At 36.7% G+C, this 18,475-nt stretch overlaps 1 protein-coding gene across 4 annotated transcripts in view; it reads left to right on the plus strand.

The window, feature by feature from the left end:
* The window catches only part of Srpk1 (SRSF protein kinase 1), a 64,860-nt gene extending 48,425 nt beyond the window's left edge, over nt 1–16,435 (plus strand). For 3 of the 4 annotated variants that reach the window (XM_046464534.2, XM_058585568.1, XM_058585569.1), the window contains 5 exons: nt 828–935; nt 8,662–8,731; nt 11,589–11,681; nt 11,993–12,085; nt 13,990–16,435. In XM_046464534.2, coding sequence (XP_046320490.1) covers nt 828–935; nt 8,662–8,731; nt 11,589–11,681; nt 11,993–12,085; nt 13,990–14,174 — 549 coding nt within the window. In that variant the 3' untranslated portion in view covers nt 14,175–16,435. The remainder of the gene's footprint in view (nt 1–827; nt 936–8,661; nt 8,732–11,588; nt 11,682–11,992; nt 12,086–13,989) is intronic. The other variant, XM_046464533.2, reaches the window with a different exon arrangement.
* The last annotated feature ends 2,040 nt before the right edge of the window (nt 16,436–18,475 follow it).

Raw genomic sequence — 18,475 nt, forward strand, 5'->3', positions numbered from 1 at the left:
AAGGTGGGGTTTTTTAATATGTCAAATAATGTATCAAACCCCGGGCCTTATGCACATGAAGGGATCACTGTACTCTGTACCTGACCCACATTTCCAGCCCTTTTTGGTTTTTGAGACAGGGTCTTAATAAGTTGCTCCGCCTAGCCCTGAACTTGTCTCCTCCTGCCCCAAACTTCCGAGTAGCTAGCATTACAGACATGTGCCATTGTGCCCAGCCATATTTGATGTTATTTTGAGGGATTAAAAGTGTACAGGGGAAGGAAGAATTCTTTATAGGTGGTATAAGTGGTTATAAATGTCTTAAAACCTACAACTTTGAGTTGTTGTTGGTTTTTTTTTTAAATACCTTTTCATTTATTTATTTATATGTGGTGTTGAGGATCAAACCCAGGGCCTCGCACTTGCTAAGCCAGTGCTCTACTGCTGAGCCACAACCCCAGCCCAAATTTTAGTTTTCATAATGAAAACATAGCTAAGACAGTTTGAGTTGAATCTGAGTTTCATTTGTTGAAGTAGTCTGTTAATTCTAGACAAATGAGCAACATAATTTTTATTTGGAATAACAATTTTTCATTTCTTATAAAGCTATTATTATTTCCTAAATCTGTTTATCTATATTAAATTTATTGTCATCTGTTACAAAAATAATTTGGAATAGCATGTGGTAAGGCTAAGGATTGTTTGGGGGTAATAGCTTCAAAGTGATACTGGAAAAGTTAGCTAAATGGAAACTTTGGGGAAAAACTTCTTCATTATTAAGTAATCCTGACTTGTTGCTTTTTAGAATAAATGAATTTTAAAATACTGTTTCCTTTCTATTTGCTCAGCACAAACATTTTACTGAAGACATTCAAACAAGGCAATATCGCTCCCTGGAAGTTCTGATAGGATCTGGCTATAATACTCCTGCTGATATTTGGAGCACAGCATGCATGGTAATGTTTTGTATCCTTTGACCTTGTTTCATACCTTGCCCTGTTTCAGCAGACCAGCAAATTAACAAGCAGAAAAAGAATTTATCATAGGTGACTTGTCATGGGAATTATAAATCCTGTGTCTGGAGGGTCTAAATTAAAAACAACTGCTGTGAGGTTGATTTGGATTAAGTTACAAGTACCCTCACCCTTATAGCATTGATCTGTTTGCAGGTAAGGCACACCTGGAAACTATTTTATTCTGTACAACTCAGCAACTCCTCAGACATTTTTTTCATCTTTGGAACTCAAAATATGAAGAAGCCAAATCAGACATAGATTCATAAGTTGCTTCTTTGTCCCTAACAAGCAACTACTCAAGTAGTCAGATTTAATTGATATTAAAAATTTCCCACAAATAGACTTACATTAAAAGGTATTTTATCATTTCCTGAAATGGAGTATACTCTTTGAGATCTTTTATCACTGTTTGTCCTGTTTATTTATTTACTTCTCTTCCACAAAGTTATAAACCCCATGCTGGAGAGAATAATGTTGGTTATATGTGGCTGGCATGTTTTCTGTGGGTACTTGCAGTGCGGTTCTGATGATAACTACCTGGAGTTCTATCTAGGGGTCTGCCATACCATAAACTTAGGTAAGGTCCAGGAGGCCCATTTGGGAATTCCAAAGCTAAAGGTCCCCTTCCAGGAAACTAGGACAAAGACCAATGTATTTTATATCACAGGGCTTAATATTTGTAAACCATCAAATGAATGAACAGAAACATACTAAACTCACTTCAGGAAGAATAGATTGGAAGCTTCAACTTCTTTCAAGTCAGATTACTTTCATCCATGAAAAACTTGGTTTTCAAAAATAGTAAAAGTTGGGGCTAGGGCTGTAGCTCAATAGCAGCATGCTTGCGGCACTGGGTTCGATCCTCAGCACCACATAAAAATAAACAAATAAAGCCATTCTGTCCTTCTACAACTACAAAAAAATTTAAAAAAAAAAAAAAGTAGTAAAAGTTGCCAGGTGTGATATGTACACTTTTAATTCCAGCAACTCAGGAGGCTAAGGCAGGAGGATTGCAATTTGAGGCCAGCCTCAATAACTTAGGAAGCTCCTATCTAATAGATTTTAAAAGTCTGGGTGTGTAGCTCAGGTAAAGCACCCCTGGGTTCAGTCCCCAATACCCAAAATGGTAGAGTTAAAACCATTAAAATGTTAAAAAGAAGAAGTAATAGTAGTAATAGTAAGGTAAAGGATGCACTTAAATGCTACAATTTTCTTGACCAAGGGATGGAAAGCACTTATGAATCAATATCATGAAAACTTTAGCCCTACTTTTTTTTTTCCTAAATTTCTCTCATTCTGCCAATAAATATAGGAAATGTTGCTTTAAATTTGTCATATACTAAGTAAATATAAATCTCATAATTTCAGAAGTGCTGGAAAGATGGATCATCCTGCATCAAATGCAATTAGTTGATAGAAAGGTTCTGACCCTTTCTGAGAGGCTAAGAAACAAGTCTAGAAGTTGCCTTCCACATTATTGATGGAGATAAAGTTAGAAGGGCAGTTATATAAAGGGTCAGGACAAAATATCTGTGAAAAACATTAAGAATTAACAATCTCTCAGGGCATAGAGGAAGATCACTGGCAGGATGAAATTCTTCCTTGCTGTCTTTTGAACATCCTTTCCCCTTCAGCTATGGGGAAATAAGTTTATAGTTTCCAGTTAGATCTTTTCTTGTAGCTTTTTTTTTTATTGTTGTTATTTTTGTTTTTTATTTTGTCTTGTTTTTCAAATCTTTTTATCTCTGAAATTCGGGACAGAATTGGTGGGAAACTGAATGTGCCTATATATAGTAAGGAAAATTGCGTATTTTTATCTGTCCCTGAAGTGACATCTGACTAACTAGTGGTATGTTTAGGGGGGAAAAAACTAGAGAATATAACTTTATTTCCCCTAGATGTTTTATTAAGCAAGGGAATGGCTCTCGGAAATGGAAAAAGGGTTTCATCCTATTTTATGTTTTGAACTCTAAGGCTGCTAAAAGGCCCTAAGCTATCAGAATCCAAAAGTGATGTATTTGACCCATAAAGTTTTTCCTGTCATCCCCATTCCTAACCTGAGCTGCCTGAATGAAAATGCAAAAAAATGACCACATTGCTCAATAGCTATTTATATTTCACCAATGATGGTCACCTTTATTCAGCAGCAATAAGTCATGGTGGTAGGGATAGAATACCATTTTAATGAGTAATATTTTGAGTTATTTTCATGTAATTTCATATCTTATACAGTGAAGCCATGGGTTTGCTATTTCTGTTGTTACTATTGCTGCCATTGCCAGTTTTCTGATAAACAGATATTATAACATGTTTAAAAAATAGAATACCTTGGGGCTGAGGTTGCATGCAGTTCAGTGGTTGAGCACTTGTCTTGCATGCATGAGGCATTGGGTTGAATCCTCAGCACCACATACATACATACATACATACATACATACATACATACATACATACAGATATTGTGTCCATCTGCAACTAAAATATATATATATTTTTTTTTAAAAAAAAAATAGAATATCTCAACTGGGCGTAGTGGCACACACTTGTAATCCCAGCAGCTCGGGAGGCTGAGACAGGAGAATCACAAGTTCAAAGCCAGCCTAATAATCTAAGATGGTAAACAACTCAGTGAGACCCTGTCTCTAAATAAAATTCAAAATTGGGCTAGGGATGTGGCTTAGTGGTCGAGTGCCCCTGAGTTCAATCCCTAGTGCCAAAAAAAAAAAAAAGAAATCTTGTTCTTGCTTCTCTCACAGGTAGAGAGAAGATCTTTGTAGCTAATGTAAGCAGGGATATTTGGATTCCCAGACATTGCTATCAGTGAAGGGGAAGAACATGGCATTTTTTAATAGGGAAGAAAGCCAGGGGAATTGAGAGAAGCAAACATTTGCTCTCCAAGGATGATAGAGTCGTAGTTGGTTGATTATAGGTCCTGCATTTTCATTGTAGATCCTGTAAATAGCACACAAGTAAGAAGGAGGGCCCTAGATCCCTGGGGCAAGGGAGTCTTCTGTTTTGATCATGCATAGCTTCAACAAGTCAGTTCAGATAGTTGTATGTTAGAATATTTATTTTAGGAATACTTTGATTACCAAAGTTATCAAAAGTTTAATTCCAAATCTATAGCAGTATCTTATCCTTACTGTTAAGTCTGACATTAATTGGTACAAAGTCTGACATTAATTGGTACAAACAAAAACTAAAGTCTATTGACTTTCCCTACTAAGGGGAGAAAAAAAAAAAAGACTTGGTTCTTGGCCTTTTTCTTTTTTCCTGGGAGATCCCATGGCATCTCCAGTCTCACTTACCTCTACATTTCATCTGGCTTTTTCTGTCTCTAACTATATCTTGGGCAACTCCATTTGAATATCTAATAAACAGCTCAAATTTAAATTTTTAGATCAAAAGGTTTGATCAAACCTCAAAAGGTTTGATCCACATATTCAGTTTTTGTAAATGACCCTTTGTTCACCCACTTAAAAAGCTCAAATCCAAAACTTTTAGGTTAATTCTTAATTCTTTTCTCCTTTTGCTCTGTATACCTAGTTCATCTGCAAGTTCTACCTCTAATACATATCCAGTACCAGTCACTTCTTACCTTTTCCATTAACCCATTATATCCCAAGTCATCATTGTTAAATACATAGACCACTACAGTGGCCTCTTCTTTATTAGCTTCTGTTTTTCTCTCTTTGAGGTACATTCTCTCATAATAGCCTGAGTGATCTTTTGGGGGGAGGCGGTACTGGGGATTGAACTCAGGGACCTTCAACCACTGAGCCACATCCCCAGCCCTATTTTGTATTTTATTTAGAGACAGCATCTCTAAATAAAACAGTGCCACACTGTTGCTGGGGCTGGCTTTGAACTCATGATTCTCCCATCTCAGCCTCCCATGGGATTACAGGTAATGTGCCACTGTGCCCAGTCTGAGTGATCTTCAGTATTAATCAAATCATGTTATTTTCCTGTTTTCAATTCTTGAATTGCATCTATTTTAGTCAATTTTTTTTTTTTCTTTAGTCACATTAAGCTCCCTCTTACCTCACTCTTTCTGCTTCTACCTATATAGGTCTTGGCTCAACATAACCTCCTGACCATTATGATCCAGTGGTCTGTGTTGTTTTAATTACTGTAACTATCAATATTTTTAAAGTTTTTAGTGTACAGTGTTTCTTTTTTAAGTGGAATTGTTCTCATGATTTATTTATCTGTCTATTTATTTGTTGGTAGTTGTAGATGAACAGCATGCCTTTATTTTATTTGTTTATTTTTATGTGGTGCTGAGGATCAAACCCAGTGCCTCACACATGCTAGGCAAGCACTCTGCCACTCGACTACAGCCCCAGCCCCTCTCATGGATTTCCTTCTCAGATAGTTCACTGTTGTTGTTGTATAGAAATGCTACTGATTTTTGTGTATTGATTTTATATCCTGTAATTTTACTGAATTTGAAGTCTTTAGGGATGGAGATACACACACACACACACACACACAATGTTAACTGTGGTTTCTCATATGTGGCCTTTATTCTCTTGAGTTACATTCCTCTTGTACCTAATTTGATGATACTTTTTTATCATGAATGGATGTCACATTTTTTTTCTTCATCTAATTGGTTTTTGTCCTTTGTTCTATTAATGTGTTGATTCACATTTATTTGTCTTTGTTGAACCATCCATGCATCCCAGGGATATGGTGATGATCTTTGTTTGGTTTTTTTTTTAGGTGTAGATGGACACATCACAATTTCTTTATTTTTATGTTGTGCTGAGGATCGAACCTGTTGAAGAATTTTGCATATACCAATTTTGCATATACCTATATGTTCCCCAAGGATATTGGTCTATAATTTTCTTTCTTGTAATGTCCCTGTTCTGGGTTTGGTATCAGGACAATGCTGGCCTCATAAAAGAAGTTTGAATATATTCCCTCTGCTTCAGTCTTTTTAGAAGAGTTTAAGGAAGACTAGTATTGTTTCTTTTAATGTTTTCTAGACTTCAGCAATAAAGCCATCAGGTTTTGGGCTTTTCTTTGATGGGAAAAACTCTTTTGTTACTGATTCATTGTCCTTACTTGTTACTGGTCTGTTTCAGGTTTTGTATTTCTTGATGATTCAGTCTTTGTAGGTTTTATGTATCTAAGGATTCACCTACTTCTGAGTTATCCAGTTTATTGGTATATAAATTATTCATAGTAGTCACTTATGACCCTTTGTATTTCTGTGGTATCAGTTGTTAAATGTTTCTTCTTTCCCTTATTTTGAGCCTTCTCATTTGGGGGGGGGGGGGGCATTGAACCCAGGGCCTTGTGCATGCAAGGCAAGCACTCTACTAACTGAGTCCCCAGCCCAAGAGCCTTCTCTTTTTTCCCCTTAGTCTAGCTAAAGATTTGTCAATTTTATAATCTATTTTTTTAAAGCCAGCTTTTAGTTTTGTTCATTTTTTATATTATTTTTTATAGTCTTTTTCATATATTTCTGCTTTAGTGTTTATTATTTCCTTACCTCTGCTAACTTTGAGCATAATTTTTTGTTCTTTTTCTAGCTTTCTGAGTAAATATATTATTATTTGAGATCTTATTTAATGTAGGCATTTATTGCTATAAACTTTTTCTTAGGACTGCTTTTGCTGTATGCCATAAGTTTTAGTATATATCATTTTTTATTTTTAAATTTTATTTCTGTTTATTTTATCCTGGGCATTGAACTTAGGGCCTTTCAGCTGCTAAGTATATAGTCAACCACTGAGCTATACCCCCAGACCTCTTTAAGCACTCTAAATAACATCATATCTATTTTTTTTAACTTTAATTCCACTATATTTACTGTATGAGACTTGAGATTTTACAAAAGTACTGGTTTCAAAAATTTTTGTTTCTGTGCCAATTTTAGACTGTAACCCTTAGGTTATACAAGGTAGAACAGGTATCTGTTCTGTTGGTGTGACTTTGTTTTAGAGCCTAACAAGACACCATTGCATTCCTGACATTATGGAGACAAGTAGTTGATTCCTAGAACTGTCTTGAAACTTGTAGTTAACCTCACTCAAATAATTTTGAGAAAGTCTGTCTTGAAATTGATACTGTCATGAAACTGATACTGGTGAACCATCAAGACCTAAATTGGGTCTAATTTGAGAATGTGAATAAATCCACCCCTCAGTCCTTTTTCTGGGGATTGAACCCATGGTTGCTCTAACACTACATCACCAGCCCCTTTTATTTTTTATTTTGAAATAGGGTCTCTGAGTTGCCCATGCTGACCTCAAACTTATGATCCTTCTGCCTCAGCTTCCCAAGTTGCTGGGATTACAGTACCCACCATATGTGCACCACCATACACCTGGCTTGCCCCTCAGTTGGGATTATCTTAGTACCATTGACTCAATCAAAATTGACCTATGTCTGCTGTTAGTTTATAACTGTACTTTTTAAGAAACTGCTATTGTGTTAGTTATTTTTTGAAAAATCCATTTGTAATCAGTGAAAAGTTCACGTAACCTCATTATTCAATGTTTTCCAAAAGGTTTTCAGTTCACAGGAGATATGTGCCTTTCTTTTCCTACTTGTGAATGCTGACCTCTACTGGTTACATAAAACAGAGTGACTCCCTATACCCTTGACATTTTAATTTTTTTGAGTTTCCGTAGACCTAGAAATTGGAAACTCCATCTGAGACTATTTAGGGAGTATTTTCCACACAAAAGTTAAGAATAAACTTCTTATCAGTGACTAAAGAGTCATTGGTAGAAATATGTGAGTACTTGATTTCGATTTAGGGTACAGAATTCAGTTTCTAGCTATGTGAAATTATAATGTAAAAAACACCTGCTCTTATGAACAATTTAGTAACTTAGAATTACCTTAATATTCAGTTATGCCCTTTCCTAACCAAAAGTGAAACTCAGGAGGACTGAATTGCTTTTTTTTTTTTGTCCCTGACACATAATAATTGAAGCAACAAATATGTATGTGTGTGTGTATATATAGAAACACACACTGTACCCCATAAAATGCACAATTATTAGGTGTCAATCGTGCATTTTTATGGGGTACAGTGTGTTGTTTCTATATACAGTGTATAATAATCAAATTTGAGTTACTGGCATATCCCTCACTTCATTTATAATTTCTTTGTGTTAAGAATATTCAGAGTGGTCTGGGGCTCAGTTGGTAGAGTGCTTGCCTTGCATGTACGAGGCCTTGGGTTCAATCTTCAGCACTACAAAAGAATATTTAGACTCATCTCCGATAGCTGTTTTGAAATGTACTATGTAACAATGTGTTATTGTTAGTTATAGTTACCCTACTGGGCAGTAGAATAGTAGAATTTGTCTTATATGTGACTTTGTACCTGAGACCTTCAAGATTCCCAACCTCCCTCATTCCCTGCTTGATTATTTTTTGTTTTTTCTTGTTTGTTTTTTTTGTTGTTGTTGCTTATTTTTTCCTGTGGAACATCAGTCCAAATAATTTTCTCCTTTTTTTTCCATTTTATTAAGATACAGGTGTGGACGAAAAGTTCTTTAGGAGTAATTTTAAGACATTTTTTTAAAAATGGTCATCTATAGATTTTTTCCAAGAATAAAATTTCTTGAGTCAAATAGCAATAAGCATTTACCAAAAGCCCTCTTTGATGCTTTGTATGCTATCCTCTTTTTCTTAGGCCTTTGAACTGGCCACAGGTGACTATTTGTTTGAACCTCATTCAGGGGAAGAGTACACTCGAGATGAAGGTGAGTCCCCTAAGCCAAATTTGTCTGTGCATGGCAGTTTACTTTCCACATGTGGCTAATATCATTTGTTCACTCCAAAGAGCCCTAGTAATCTTGTTAGTGTGCCAAGTATGTATAAGTACCACAAAAGATAGAAATTTAAGAAATATTTCATAGTAGATACCAGATATACTAGGTATTTTATAAAAGATACTAAAAAGCTGTAACAGATGGTTGGCATAAGGCCACAACTGGTAAAATGAAAACTTTATTTGACAAGTAGTTTTTTATTCAACATCCAATTACCTTTCTTTGTAGGTCTGTGACTTGTTCTTTACCCAGTTTAAATATACCTGTTCATAAACCTGTTCTCAGCTGTGCCTTCAACTTTATTTGGAAGTCAATGATCTTCATCTAGAAACACTACTTGACTACAGATACCATCCTATTTACACAAATTCTATGATACTTTTCACTTTTCTGAAATCTAAAGCTTTAATTTTTCTTTTTAAATGATATTCATGTTTAGAATGCCACTTAAAAACAAAACAAAATGATTGTAAATTTTTCAGTACCCTGTAAGGAAAGCCCCCACTTATTTGCTTCATCCATGAGGCTATGGAAGCAGACATTGTACGAGTCTGATTTTTTTCCATTGTGGTGACATCCAAATAACTAGATGAGTTAATAAGCTGAGTGAAAAAATGGTTAGAAGTTGGGCACAGTGGCACACACCTATAATCCCAGTGGCTCAGGAAGCTAAGACAGGAGGATTGTGAGTTCAAAGCCAGCCCCAGCAGTTTAGTGAGGCCCCCATACAACTTAGCAAGACCCTGTCTCTAAGTAAAATATAATAAAAAGAGCTGGATATGTGACCTAGTGGCTAGTGCCCCTGGGTTCAATCTCTGGTACCAAAAAAAAAGGTGGTAGGGGTGGAGGGACTAGGGATATGGCTCAGTGGTGGAGCACTTACTAGCATGCCCTATACTCTGAGTTCAGTTCCCAGCACTAAAGAGAAAAAAATGATTAATGTTTTGCTTTGTTTTTATACTATTCAATTAATGTTTGTTTTGTTTGCAGGTTTAATGAGGGTTAGTTTAAGGGAGTACTTACTTAGCACAGCCCAGTGGGAAGAACATGTGCTTCACTGGCTATGCTTTCCTCCAGGTTTTGGGAAATCACATTTTATGTTCTATGAAACCAAGAATGTTCTCTGTTCCTCAGTATGGTCCCCTCAGGTTTTAATAAGTAGTGTTAGTACAGCTTGCTGATATTCCTAACAAAGCCCAATTAGGAAAAGATGTGTTAATTCCCATAGCCAGCTATCTGTTTTGATTGGTGTAGTTTGGATACTTTCTTAAAATGTGTGTCCTTTGTAAGAAAATACTACAGCAATTGCCCATGTACCCACTTGATTTTCTCCCCTGTTCTTTCTTTGTCTTTTTTTTTTCTTTCCTTCTCTGAGTTGTAAGTTTAGAGTTATACGTTAACAAAGTGTTTTTAAAAAGCCTTATTATCTATTTCTAGGGGAGTAATTTTTTTTTCTCTTTACTTTCCTAGAGTCTTTATTAATACTAGTGTTTAGTACAGAGCACACATACTGGCTAACATCATATTGAGTAGTACCTTAAGTTATTAACCTGAAAAATTGAAATATGTATGTGAGAAAAATATGATGAGAGAGAACCATCTTGCCTAAATATTTAGATTGTAACTTATTTCCTCTACAAGTCAATACTGATAAATGCTAGGTCAAAGCCTTGCCTTTCTGTTCTATTCTACTGCAGTTTGCCCCATAAAAGCAGGAAAAAAAAAAAAAACTTAATCCCGACTATGTATGTATAGTTTGTTAATAGTCATGCTATACTGGGGCCTAAAATAGAATATCCTATTATTATTACATTCCACAGACCTAACTCCTGGGATAATACTTGATATCAGTCAAAACTGCTCAAACGTTGTAGTGAATTGATCAATGTAAAGTCCTTTTTAAATGACACCAGTAGATCTTTTGTAGGAGAAAGAGATAAAAGTGTTTTTCTAGTTATGAGCCATTGGTCTATTAAATCTCTTCATATTCTTAGTTTCTGTCACTTGAAGAATGAGAACAGTAGGATAGCTGATTTTTTTTTTCCATTATGGTGACATCCAAATAACTAGATGAGTTAATTACTGGCTAGTACCAGCTTACCTCCCTGCTAGCAATCTGCCCACCTCCTGGCAGTGCTCACTCTAGGACATTAGTAGACTGCAGTCAAGTAGCTGTATTCTTTAAACTTTTGTGCTAATTGAAAAGTGATTTTGGGTGGGAGTGGGGGGAGAAAAGCTCTGGGTTAGATAAGACAAGATATGAGTTGTCATTGTAGTTTTAGCTCTTTTAGCTCTCAAACTTTAAGTAGGCCATTTAGTCTCTCTGAAGTTCCACCTTTAAAATGTGGCATTAACTTAGCCTGTTTTTTCAGGGTGACTATAAATACTCGAGTCATGTGAGGGCTTTGTCGTGAACATTCTTAGATAAGGTGATGTTTTAGTCCTTAAAGCCCAGAATAGTGTTACAAATAAATAACAGTTCTAAATACCTAAAGCAAATTGGCATTTTGTTTTAACCTTACCTGAAGAACCTACCTAAACCTAGATAGAGACAAACTAAAAAGTATAAAGTTATAGATAGTCTGTGAGATCCAGAATGAGACTTGCCAGCTATGATTAGGTAACCAGCCACCTGAAAAAATGCCTGGCCTTCCCAGTCTTGCCTTGAATATCATTGGTTTTACTTGTAGTTACTTTTAAACACGTAGTCCTTAAAAAAGCTATTCATAGAAAAAAATCTCTTTAACAACTTGTCCTTCATCCTGTTCTTCTTACCCTTCTATTTTAGACCACATTGCGCACATTATAGAGCTGATAGGCAGAATTCCAAGACGCTTTGCCCTCAGTGGGAAATATTCACAGGACTTCTTCAATCGCAGAGGTAGTATTGCTAAAATGAGTTTCCATCTAGGCCCCAGGGATACAACTTCAGGAAACAGAGCATTCACACCAAGACTGTTTTTAGTTACCACTCAGGTCCCACTGGAGTGGGTACCCAATGTTTTTATGATATTCTGGATTCTCCATTAGATGGATAGAGTCCACCTCTTCCCATTTAGGACAGAAAGCAAGCTGAAATGCTTTACAAAGAGGTGTGCATGCTACTCTTTCTGCCAGTGTATAGAGCTGCATTTGTTACTCCTGTTATGTATGTCTTTTTTTCCCCCCTCTTGAAATGTTTGAAACATACAGATCACATTGCATTGATCATAGAACTCCTGGGGAAGGTGCCTCGCAAGCTCATTGTGGCAGGAAAATATTCCAAGGAATTTTTCACCAAAAAAGGTAAAACAAATGTGTTTGTTCCCAGACATTAAGGGGGCAAAAGTACTTAAAAACGAAAAGGTAAGTACAGCTGGTTACATATTTCCACTATCCTACAAAATGGTTAGCCTACCTTGAATGCTAATCTGTGATTTAGCAGAGGGGTGAAATAGTCAAAAGGAGAGATAAAGCTGAGTATCCAATCCCAGCTTTTCCACTAGCTGATTTCTACTTAGGGAAGATAATAATTTATTCTTTCTGTTAAATTAGTTAATATATGATTACTTCTACTGCAGCACTACTGGGAAATGGACAAATTTTTGCTGGTGTTCTGTTTACAAACTGCCTCTACCAAAGGCCAAGTGGTTTGGTTTAAGCTTCTTAGGAGTCGGAACTACATCTCAGTCATCTTTGTATCCCAGTGATGCCTAACACAATCACCCAGACACCTTGTGGGTTAGCCGTACAAACTGATTTAGTACTTTAGTTTCATAATTTGTTATTACATATTAATGAAAGAAACAGATAAGACTCTCACTTTAAACTTTTGACTTGATCATGTATCTCTTATGCATTCCTAATAAAACTGAAATATGAAAAGCTAATCTAGAAGGATCTAGAAAACTGTCTGGCCTGTTTTTCTACATCGTGTCGTGGTTCTCCTTTTCATCACAACTGCTACTCAAATGCTGAGAAAAATTATTTTTCTCAACCCTTGACAGGAAGCATTCTCAAAATCATCATTCTTTCTTACACAACTTTTTGGGCATGAAAATGGGGAAATGCTTGTAAGGGTTCTTCCTTGTATGCAAAGTAAGATTAAGGTATGCAAATGTAATTGAACAGGCAACTCTCTGCCCACAGAAAAGACTCCAAGTAAGTGTCATATATGAAAAAGTGTTTAGTAGCACTTACTTTAATAAGTCATTAATAATTGACTATACTTTCTAAATTGTCAATTCAGCTGGGTGCATTGGTACATGCCTATAATCCCAGCTTCACAGGAGGCTAAAGTAGGAGGATCACTTGAACCCAGGATTTTGAGGCCAGCTTGGGTACCACATAGTAAGGCCTCCATCTCCCAAATAGAAAAATATCTTTTAAAAAATTGCCACTTCAAGGATGCATGTGTAGCTCATTGGTGAATGCTTGCCTATCACACACGAGGCCCAGGGTTTGATCTCCAGCATTGCAAAGAAAGTGTCACTTCAAAGAAGCAATTAATTAGATTGAAGTTTTAGTATGGTGCTGCTATATGTGAAATCTATGTCAGGTATGTTCTTTTAGTTTTGCTGCTTTTTATACATGTTGCCATGGTATTAGCTCCTTATTTTAAAATCACATTTGTTTTACAGCAATATTTTCTAGACTTGTTTGTACTTTTTCTTAGCTCAAATTGGGTATAGTGGCACACATCCATCATGCCAGCTACTGAGGAGGCTGAGGCAGGAGGATCATGAGTTCAAGGCCAGCCTGGGTGACTTAGGGAGACCCTATCTCAAAATAAGAAAAATTGAAAAGAAGTAGGGGCGTGGCTTAGCGGTAGAGTACTTGCCTTAGCATGTTTGAGGCCCTCAGTCTGATTCCCAGTACTGCCAAAAGAAAGAGTATAAGCAAGTTGTTCTTAATGTGTAGACCTGGATATATGAGTATACAGACATTTAGTGAATCACTAGTTTCTGTTGAGATGTATGCAGTTTGGGACCAAAACAAACTTGAGGGAGAAAGCAAATCGTCTTAAATTTTTAGTACCTTATGAAAAATAGAAGCACTTCATTTCAAGATTAGAGAAGTGCTTTTTGAATGGAACATTAGATTCTGATTGCAAAATTTGATTCTTTGTAGACTACTTGGATTGGTTCCTGGATTGTCACATTGTCACTTGTCAATGTTGGTCAGTTTCTTTTGTACTGTCTTCACCACAGGTGACCTGAAACACATCACGAAGCTGAAACCCTGGGGCCTTTTTGAAGTTCTAGTGGAGAAGTATGAGTGGTCTCAGGAAGAGGCAGCTGGCTTCACAGATTTCTTACTGCCCATGTTGGAGCTCATCCCTGAGAAGAGAGCCACTGCTGCCGAGTGTCTCCGGCATCCTTGGCTCAACTCCTAAGTCCCTGCCCAGCACTGCAGCAGAGATCACCACACTGACCACCCCCCACCCACTCCCTTCCAAGCATTTCCCTCTTCTCTTTTCAGGGCAAAGCTCTTTCTTCAAGGGTTTCTAGATTTTTCTTCGTCTTTTTTTATTCTTTAATCCAACATGTTCATTTGGGTTTGCTCACTTGAACCTGTGGAGGTCCCCACAGCCATTCCGCATCCTAGGTGAATTTGGCCTTGGTAGGGCTCTGCCAAAGACTAATGGACTAAAAATGTGAAACAGCCTCTTGGCCTATACCTTTGCCTTTCCATTAGAGCATCCTTCAAATTATAATAACCCTTTTTAAAAAGAGCCTTTAAGATATATGAGCCCATCTCTTTATTCATGGACTCTACGAGTCAAATTTTCTAGTGAATATCCTATTGTCAGCATAAGGATGAGGAGGGAAAGGGTGTTCATTCTGTGTACAGCAGAGACATTAAACTTGCTGTATCCAGGCTGCATCATCTACCTGGATTGTTTCTGTTGTTTTCCATGTTATTTTTCCTGCGACTTTTAATCTACTACCTTTTTAAATGAGCTGTATAAACACCAAATTTGGGTACCATATTATCACGATTCAAAGCACTGTCATATTCCTTTCATCCTTTAATAACTCCAAGATCCTCAAATCTTCTGATTTTTAAATGTAAACAGAAATGGAACCATTGTGTTAACAATTTCTTGAAAACCTCAGATGTTCTGCAAGTAGCCCTTTCCTATGTGTCTTCTGTTACCCTAAGAGCAGAATTTACTTTGATTGGCAGTTAACATTTTTGGGTTTGGTTGGTGTGTTTGGTTTTTTTTTTTTTTTTTTTTTTTAATTCCTATCTGGCACCTGACTCATTGTACTTGAGTTTATTGTTTCTAGAGTCAGGGTGACTCTAGAAACAAGATCTGAGTTTCAGAGCTTTCCCATTTAAAGAGAAAATGCCTTAGAGTTCTGATTCTTTACCAAATAGTTCTCTGCTTTTATTTATAGCTTTTTCTTTACCTTGCCCAAAGTTCTGGCTTTGAGCAGTTTCCCTGTGTCTTTGCTGTTCTCGTTTCTCAGATGCTTGGGGTCTCTAATGAAACCCTGGAGGAAGGAACCAAGGGGAAGGGTGGGATGACACTTTTTCAATGGCTTTTTTTTTCCCCCTGTTGGTTTTTTAAGATTAACCATTCTCTGCTGCTATTTCCTTGCATAATGTAAGTTTTTAACTGCGATTTTGAGATGATTGAAATGTACTTGAGGCTTTTTTTTTCCTCCCCTCAATTTGAAAAGGCTTTGTGAATTTTATTTTAGGATTGACCTCTCCTAGACATGCCCTAAACATCACATATTCCTTGGGTAATATGAGCAGCAAAAGAGGGAGGATTGGGGTCAAGCCACTTACTCAGCATGGACCAAGTAGGCCTTGGGGATTACAGCATTCTCCAGAAGTGGCTTTAGAACTCTAATTTGCAGAAAGTCAAGGAGGTGCAACTCAAGGCTCTACTAGCAAGCAACCTATGAAAATGTCGGACATCCACCTTTTTATATGGAAGATTGTTTCAGTCATTTACTCACCAACAATGACAAAGGAAAAAATGTCATTATGCAATCCATTTAACCCATAACCATATTACTCTGAGGAACTATCCAGCTACTCATCGGATCCTTGATTGGTTACTCCTGAAATCAGACATGTTCCTGTAGAAAGAATTTAAGTCATGTCTATGCACATATCAAGAATAAAGAACTTGTATCAAACAACGGCAGGGAAATCCTTCAGCAGTTCTAATCCACTTTCGGTTTTCAGCTATATTTACATCTAAAGCAATAGCAGACTTACCTGAAATCTCTTCTACGTTGTAAAATCAATTGTGGAATTCAGGTGAAATAACCAAAAAACACGTAAGCGAAACAGAAGGCCCCTTTTTAACAATTGATGGGAAATTTTAATAGGAGAAAGAACATGTAACTTTGTAAATGTTTCCCAGCAAATAAGGGCTTTTCCCCCCCCCTACTATTTAAAGAGCCAGATAAATTAGAAGATCTGGAAAGTGGCAGCTGCAGAACTTGATCTTCTAAGTACTTCACGAACTTTTATTGAGCTTAATCATAATACTGTCAAATTACTATGATCCCAGGAAAGGATTTCTATTTGCTGTTAAAAATAAAGCCCTGATACATTTTTATTCTTTCTACTGAGTGCATTGTCTGTTTTCTTAATAAATGCAGTACAATAAACAAATTATTTAATAACCTACATGTTTCCAGAAATTTCTGTTTGTTTCCCAAGTTAGTCTGACCAAACAGTTGGAGGAAAAGATTGCTTAAATGTGCTTATTGAGTTTAAATTTGCACTGAAACTCCAACTTGAAGACTTGCCATTTGTGGGGTTTGTAGTTTTGCTTCTAGCTTTTAGTTGTGGAATTAAAGCATATTTAGGAGGATTTTGTTTTTTTAATATTTATTTTTCAGTTTTCGGTGGACACAACATCTTTGTTTGTATGTGGTGCTGAGGATCGAACCTGGGCTGCACGCATGCCAGGCGAGCGCACTACCGCTTGAGCCACATCCCCAGCCCTAGGAGGATTTTTAAGAAAATTAGTTCCTTCATCCAGTAGTGTTTTCCCATAACATTTGCAGGGTTTTCCCTCAAATTAAAAATTCAGTATGTGCAAAATTTGGTAAACTCTAGTCATTGTCATGATGTACATTATTGTTATGCATAGGTTTTAATACATTTGTCTGATTCACTCTTTAGGATTAAAATTCTTAGAAATGGAATGTCTGGGCCAGAGAATGAACACATTGCATCCCCAGCCCCCACTGGGGGATCAAACCAAAGGTGCTCTACCTCTGAGTTATATGCCCACTGCTTATTTTAAGACAAGATCTTCCTAAATTGCCCCGGCTAGCCTCAAACTTGAACTCCTTGCCTCAGCCTACTGAGTCAGTGGAATTACAGGCATATGCCACTTCACTTAGCTGAGTAGGCACATTTTTAAAAGTCTAATAAAAAGTCTTATCACGAAAATTCTTAAGACTTTTTCTGTGTACTAACAGTTTTTTGAATGGGCCTGTTATAGTCTCACTTATTCCTAATAGATAGTTTGCCCCCAAAGAAGGAATATGTTGTTTTATGCACACTTGATTATTGATGAGGTGAAACACTTGTTTCATGGTTTTACTGGCCCTTTTACATTTTTTGTGTATCTGCATATATTTTCTAGCTTTACTTTGGAGTGCTTCCCAATTTGATGACTTGGTAGGGATTTATTGTATGCTAAAGCTAATGGATTTTTGTCATTTTTTCCCTTACATATTTACTGAGGTTTTAATTTGCCTTATGTTTTTATTTGTAGCCTTACTATTGTTGGTACTGGGGATTGAACCCCGAGGTGGTTTGTTTTTTTTTTGTTTTTTTTTTTTTTGAGTCCATGCCTTACTAAGTTGCTTAGAGCCTCAGCCTCCCAAGTCACTGAGATTAGAGGTGTACACCATTTTTTATGGCCTTTTTTAAGTGTTATTGTAGAAAGCCCTTTCCCACCTACCCCTGAACTGCATAAACTGTTCTGGTTAATTTGTTTTAATTATGCAATACTTAAGACATAGTGTGTTTGTAATGTTGACCAGAAAATAACCTATTTGAGGTTAATCGTACCAAGATGTTTACCAGACTGACATACCAAGGCAGTGACTCTAATCCTGGGTTAAATGTATGAACCTCTAGATTTAGGGAAACCCTTTGTGCTGTTTTACAGGAACCTATAGCTGTCCAAAAAAAAAAAAAAAAAAACAGCAAACCAAGGGTTCACAGGAAGTCGTGTAGTTCTCCAGAGCTGGCTTCATTATTGTCCTTTTTTCCCCTCTACTAGGGATTGAACCCAAGGGGAATTAACCACTGAGCCACATCCCCAGCCCTTTTTTGTATTTTCAGACAAAGGGTCTTGCTAAATTGCTGAAGCTGGCTTTGAACTTGCAATCCTCCTGCCTCAGCCTCACAAGCCTTTGGAATTACAGGCATATGGGATTTTTTTGTTTGTTTTTTAAACTTATGAACCATGTAGAATCTTCAAGGCCAGCCTTATGAAGAAAGTGCTAAAGTGGTGATTTACTGAAAATGCATCTATATTTCTATTCACTTTAAAATAAAGCCTTAGACATGAGAGCTCGAATAATCAATGTCTTGGGAGTTGGCAAAGCATTGGTAACAATCTAGAATGTTGATATAGGAAGGTAACTAAATCTCAGTAGGAGGCTGGGGATATAGTTCAGTTGGTATAGTGCACAAGGCCCTGGT

This window comes from Marmota monax, unplaced genomic scaffold, assembly GCF_021218885.2.
Source record: "Marmota monax isolate L192 unplaced genomic scaffold, Marmota_monax_Labrador192_F-V1.1 WCK01_AAM20220418_F8-fsc00211, whole genome shotgun sequence".
NCBI lineage: Eukaryota > Metazoa > Chordata > Mammalia > Rodentia > Sciuridae > Marmota > Marmota monax.